This window comes from Poecilia reticulata, linkage group LG8 (genome assembly GCF_000633615.1).
Source record: "Poecilia reticulata strain Guanapo linkage group LG8, Guppy_female_1.0+MT, whole genome shotgun sequence".
NCBI lineage: Eukaryota > Metazoa > Chordata > Actinopteri > Cyprinodontiformes > Poeciliidae > Poecilia > Poecilia reticulata.
In genome coordinates this window covers 21489350-21495997 of record NC_024338.1, presented here as the reverse complement: position 1 = coordinate 21495997, position 6648 = coordinate 21489350, and the positions used below count along the sequence as shown (strand labels likewise).

The 6648-nt window shown below is 38.3% G+C and overlaps 1 protein-coding gene across 1 annotated transcript in view; it reads left to right on the top strand.

The window, feature by feature from the left end:
- Window positions 1-2579, top strand: part of grapa (GRB2 related adaptor protein a) — a 33637-nt gene extending 31058 nt beyond the window's left edge. Inside the window, exon 5 of the mRNA XM_008416665.2 lies at window positions 933-2579. Coding sequence (XP_008414887.1) covers window positions 933-1118 — 186 coding nt within the window. The 3' untranslated portion in view covers window positions 1119-2579. The remainder of the gene's footprint in view (window positions 1-932) is intronic.
- Window positions 2580-6648: the final 4069 nt, after the last annotated feature.

Sequence of the window (6648 nt, the reverse complement as noted above, 5' to 3'; positions counted from 1 at the left end):
AAAAAAAACTTCCATACTAACTTGCCTTGTGTTAAAAAAAAAAAAAGTAACTCCTCCCAGAATTAGTAACTGGTTCAGCCAGCATTGGTTTCCAACTGCTGTCATCAAGAGTTTTACGATGAGTAGCGATGAGTCTTTTACATCAGAGGGATGRATTTTGGCCCACTTATCGCTGCTTCAGATGATTGTACTGCTGCATAATCCATGCRCACTTCAGCTAAGGGTCACAAGCTGATGATATTCTCKCTCGGGATTTTCTACTAGAGCACAGAATATATAGCTGTGACGCAGCCGAGCGGTACCATCACGTTTKAAATGCTGTGCTAGTTTAAGTGTGATTGGAGCACGCCTATAGGAAAATCTACTTTTCTCTCATTAGTTCACAAAATAATTTTCCCATWAATCTTCTGTYATTTTATTTTTCATCAGCTCTGGTTTTGGCCCTGCGTGGCCTCTGTGGTCCTGCAGTACTTTAGCTGTTTCTCATCTCCTTTTGAATTTATTAAGATGTGTTGCTGTTTAGTATCTTCTCTATTTAAGTTATGTGCTGACTGTTCTGGTCTAGCGGAAATCAGGCCTTAGTGTGACCAGGTAAATTGAGCTAAAAAAAACAAAACACTGGTTTATCAAAGTTAATTCATGATTTCACAAAGAAGGGTAAGTAGTTTCTCCACATAGCATGAGATAAGCTTTGTATTCATTGTCTAATGAATAAAATAATTGTTTAAAAGCTGCTTTATGGATTTTCTAAAGAACGGCTGTTCTCAGATTCCTTATAAATGTTTTGTAGACTACCAAATTCACACCATTCACTGCTGCAGGAGGTGGAAACTTTTCAACTTTTCAAATTTCACTCATATTTTTTTCTTGTTCGTAAAGGGAGTGTCTCAGCRATTTTAACAAATGTTTCTCTCTCTGTCTCCCTCCCCCAGCGTCCCCATCACGCCCATGCTCTCTTCGACTTCAACCCCCACCACCCGTCGCAGCTGCGCTTCGTGCGCGGAGACCTCATCGAACTCGTCGACTGCTCTGACTCGGTACGTTGGAGGGGTCGCTGTCACGGACGAGTGGGCTACTTCCCCCCCGAGTACGTCCAGCCCATTTATCAATACCAGTGACCCCATATAATGACAAAGGCACGGCCACTACCCGAGGGTTCGTCCACCGAGGCGTTGGGACCCCAAACTTCCACCCTGTTGAAAAGAAAAACAAAAAAACACTGCTCTCCATCTCCACGGCTTCCCGCTGACCTCTGGAGTGAATGACTGACTGAGATGACCTCTTATGTCCAGGTCATCTCCGCTTTCACGCTCTTCCGCTTGATTCTTCATCTCAACGATATAAAGTGACAGTCGAAAACACACGCGATCCCAGGCGTAATTATTCCTTTATCTTTACAAGAGTTGGCGAACCCTTGCTAAGGTGACAAGTGAAGGCCCCGAGGATGTTTTTCCCTCTGCAGATTTTCTCCAKTGTCCCTTCAGAAGGACATCCAGTGAAGAGCAGAAACTCTGAGGCTGATTATTTTTGCAAGGAACATCTGGAGATGACGGCAAACAAACCTGTCGACTTCAGAGGCCATGATATGAGAAGATTGTCTGTTCCTGGGAATTTAGATGCAAATCTGACTGAGTTTGGACTTGTTGCTCGTGTGTGTGGGYRTGTATGGTATGTCTCTGTCGAGAGTTGATTGTGAACCACTAAAGGAAGTCCCCCGAAGTGCAGTGAGGACTCGGTTATGATACAGTATTGAAAATACACTGCTTAAAATGTAATGAGCTTATTTYGTTCGCCGTCCATTTCTGTATGTATTTATTCCTACTCATATGTAATCTATGAAAAAGCATATATTGTAAATAGAATTATTCATTACCGGAAGGAAACATTTGACAAAATTTACAACGTGAACTTGGGCTGGTCTTCCATTACTTGTTATAAGAAATCAATTCAACAAACTGATGCATTTACATCTTTGAACCTGCTCTCTTAGCACAAGATAAATAAAAGAAAATATTTGTCATCAGTTTGTCTTTTGCAATAATTATAAGTCACAATTTAATAGTGTCACGCTGAGAAAAGAGAAAATTTTGAAAAAAACGTAACCAATTACATTTGAAAGATATAGAAGCATAGTTTTTTGGCTTTAAGTAGGTTTAKTTTTCCAACGTTTTTGTCTGCTAAAAAATATATATAAAAAAACAACAACCAKTGGAAAAAATTGGGCGACAGCTAAACGAGAATCAAATGGTGACAGTACAGTTATTGTAAAAAGAAAATACATCCCCTTMACGTTCTGTTTTCACATTTTGGTCACTTCTAGTATTTTTTTTTCTCACTTTTTTCTGTCTTTTTTTTTTTTTTATCAAACTTTTCCACTCTGACTTTGTTGAATAAATAATGACACGCTGACATCTGTGGTGTGGGATCTTGTACACCTCAGTTGGGATTTAAATAATTGAAGGACCTGGTAGAGATGAAGATCTTATTTACATTAAGACTCTGGCACTAACTGGAGGTGTACTTTCTTTTTTACTGTGACTTTAGAGGATGATGACCATAATAAAACCTTTGTGCCAACAGCTGTTTTATTTAATGCATCTAGGAAGAATGTACCCTTATTTACTGCTTTAAATTATTTCTAAACACCGCCCTGCACATGGGTGTAAACAGTATTAGGTTATTTCATTTAAGTGGCTATAGTGCTTTTCATTCATGCGTTCCAAGTGAGGCAATAAGAGCAAAAATTTAATCAGATTCTGAGAAACCACCAGCATAAGCATCGATCATCTTAATCACTAAAGTTGCAAAGGAGCACCATGCTTTCACCAAAGTGCCTCATAATCTAAATATCTACTCTGGTATTTTCAACCATATTGGAAATTATAGAGTGGATGCAAAAGAGTATTTTATTTTGTGCATTGTCTTCAACCTTGTGATATTTGGTATTCAGAGCAAGTAAACAACTCATTGAATCTGTGCCAAACATGTTCATGGTGGGCAACTAACTGCTTAGAGAGCTTGTCAGACAATTAGTGCTTGGTCAATTAGAAGTGATGAATAAATTACTGACAGGTCAGTGGAGAGGAATGAAATTGAAGACGGGTTATATTCCTAATGCGTTAATCACTAAAGTCATTCACAAGCACTATTTAAAATTTACTGGCCTAGGTTCCTTTCTCTCCAGCGATTTTTGATTGTCTTCGATTTCTAGATGTAATCGCTGGTCAAAAGTAATTTATAATTTCAGTATGCATGCCACATATCTACAGTGAACAGACCAGCAGTCAATTTCAAAGCAAACAACATATGAATAAAAAAGTCTGACTTGTCAATAAACTCATCTTYTGTATTTGATGATGAGTCAGAGGAGAGCTCACTCCAGTCCGCTCGCGTTATCGACATATTATCAGGTCAAACTTTATCCAGGGAGTTCTCTGACGGTGCATGAGCAACAATTTATCTCTGCTTGAATTGAAGCTGGCAGCAGGGTTGTAGTCTGTAATTCCCAGAGACTGAATCGCTTGAATTTGCTCTCCTTTTACGTTCTTTTCTCCTTGTGTTGTTTTTGTCAAACCAGCTTTTTTTCCCCYTCCTCTTCAAAGAGTCACCTCTGGCTCTCCAGTGACAGGTAGTCAATAAACTAACACCGTTCTGGAGGAGAGCGTGGGAGAACAAAGGAGTTAAAGGTGTATCACAAATAGAAWGGCTGTAATCTTCCTCTGATACTTTTGGAAGCTGCTGAGCCACTTTGAAGTCTCTGTGTGGCAATAGATATTTGTCTCATACACTGTAAAAGCTCTAAATGTCACTGTCACAAAGTAAAATGCATTGGGGAAAAGTAACTTGATGAGGCAGAGACAAACAAGCTGTGATTATGAAGAGAAAAATGACACAAAAAATCTGGGGTATGGCTAGAAGAGAAAAACAAGAAAAACCAGAATAAAGAGGAAATATGGCCTATACTGAGGAAGCAGAGTGTCAGAAACACGAAGAAAATCATCAGCAAAGAAAGTTTTAGAAAGCAAATAGCGAAGGAAGGTGTGTGAKGTGTGACATCACTGCTATTCTAGGGTGCTAGATTGAAAAAACAAACTGAACCAGTTTATAATGCAAATTGGCCTCCAGCTGAATAATTCCCAGTGAAGAAAAATATAAATTTTGGAGAACAGCTCTGTCAAGAAGCACATTGACACACTGAGATTCTAGGCTTTAAAGGCCAAAMATATGCTAGACTTGATTGTTTTAACTTCATCCATCCATTTTCTTTACACCCTTGTCCCTTAGTGGGGTCAGGAGGGTTGCTGATGCCTATCTCCTGCTAATGTTCCAGGCGAGAGGCGGGGTACCTGACAGTCATGTTTTTGGACTGTGGGAGGAAACCGGAGTACCCGGAGATAACCCACCATGCACAGGGAGAACATGCAAACTCCATGCAGAAAGACCCAGGCCAGGAATTGAACCCAGAATCTTCTTGCTGCAAGGCAACAGCTCTACCAACWGCGCCACCAGATTTAACTTTTTCTCAGTTTTTGAGAAAATCTTCATCCAGACGATTTTTWAAAATTATTTCACCTAAAGTAATGAAATACTAAAGCCAAGGCAAGAGGAGGCACATAATAAATAGACAATGTGTTTTTATCTTCTATTTTTGTTTTGAATTATTTTGATTTTTAACAACAAAAAAAGCTTGTTTTGTTCAGAAAAAAATGCAAATAGGACAGAAGGGGCAAATTCATACCTTCCTGTCTGGCCCCCCTGCATGTTGGGATTTACCACCCAAATTCTCGTGACACACACTCTGTGTACACTGACATTTCAAATGATAGAGCTCCCATTCAAGTGGTGGCACTAAATCCACAACACATGACAACCTTACTGAGTCGTTGCAGAGGTGATTTCTTCTACAAAGAAAGTTGATGAACCAGAACCTCATCTCCCCCTATGAGACTAAGTCTTAGGGGTAAAAAGACTAACGTGGACTTCTACCATTTTAAGCCACTCCAGTCATAAAGACGTGATAGTCTTTCGTGTGAATGYTATTTCCAGAACAAGCGGTGTGTTCTCACCTGMTACTTTTGGTCCGCTATAAGTTTGTTTCCTCCATTGGTCTGGACCTTTTGTGCCAGTTGAGAAATATTTGCTTGCCAAGTCGAGAAATGCCCATAGGACGAAAATAACATAACATGCAAAACTGTTTTAGATATCTCCTTTTTGTTMTTACCAAAAACTATTTTCATGTAGGCAAAAAGCAAAACTGTAGCTTTTGCAACCGTATTATTCCAAATCTTGAAGTTGAGTTCGCTATGAAGATTTCTCAGATGCTCCTCATCACGAAGTCAACGAACAATTCGCAAAATGGTAGCAGATGTTCTGCATCATCAATTCTTAAATAGAGTCTGTGCAGCAGATTGTCATATCAAATCACATTCCATGAATGTATGTCGCTCCCAGAGCATTTTAAGAAAGCATGGCACGATGTCATAGCCTGAAGCCAATTTGAACACTTTTCCCCCCAAAGGCACAAAGTTTCTACAGAGGAGTCCCCTGCACTGACACTGTGTCAGCCCACTATGCCATAGACATGAGCAGACTGTCTGAAGTGTTCTCCAAAAGCCTATCATGAGTGGGGAAACAGCCTGGAAAAGTTGAAAAGGTCACAGATGTCCAATTTCGGCAGTGCATGAAGCAAAAAAAAAAAATGTCAAAAAGAATGAATTCAAATATGTACATGACTCAAATATGAATACAATGAGACATTAAAACTTTGGAACATGTGCTTCTATAGAGTCCAAAATCTGTAATAATAATAATAATAATAATAATAATAATAATAATAATAATAATAATAATAATAATAATAATAAAATAAAAGTTGAGCTTTTTTTCCTCTCCACCTGTTCTAATAAGCTCCAGGGAAATGCTATAGGATGGCTGGTTTTTCAGTTTCATAAACTTGAAAGGACAGTTTTTTGTTGTTGTTACATGCAATAAAGTTTCTAGTCATCAGAGCCATATGACTTAACTTACACATGTGCACTTAAAGTCTGCTAATAAATATGTGCACAACTTATCACTGGACATTTCAGTKAGGTCTAGAGCTGCCAAAGTGACACTCCTGTTGACCCCTTTTTTATTAAACAGTGAAGTAAAAAATCATGCTGGACTGTGTTAACCTAAAAACAGTTATTTGAGGTTGAATCTGTTAGAATATTAAACAAGAATCCATATGTGATGTATTTGTTTTGACAGATGTATTTTCAAAAACGTACTTTGTGATTTGCAGAGAGGAGTTGCGTAAATGAAACCGCTATTAACTTAATTGCCATATTTGTGGAGTCTGCGTTGTTCTAATGCAAAACGAGGGCAGTGAATGCTGTTACAACAAGTTATCAAACTAATAGGGTTTAAAAATTATGTAGGGTTATGAAATAAGTTAGTGTGCTTATGTAAAAAAAAAATCCACAGGGCTACTTTCTGTTATGACTATAATTATTATTGTGCTCTGTCCAAAAAAAATAAAAAAATAATTATCTTCTTTATTTTAGTATTTTAAAAACTGGTTGGTGCAAATTTCTGCCTGCAAAATAAAAAAAACAAAAAAAACAAGACAGAACAAGTATAACAACACATTCTAAGATGTGCTGGCGG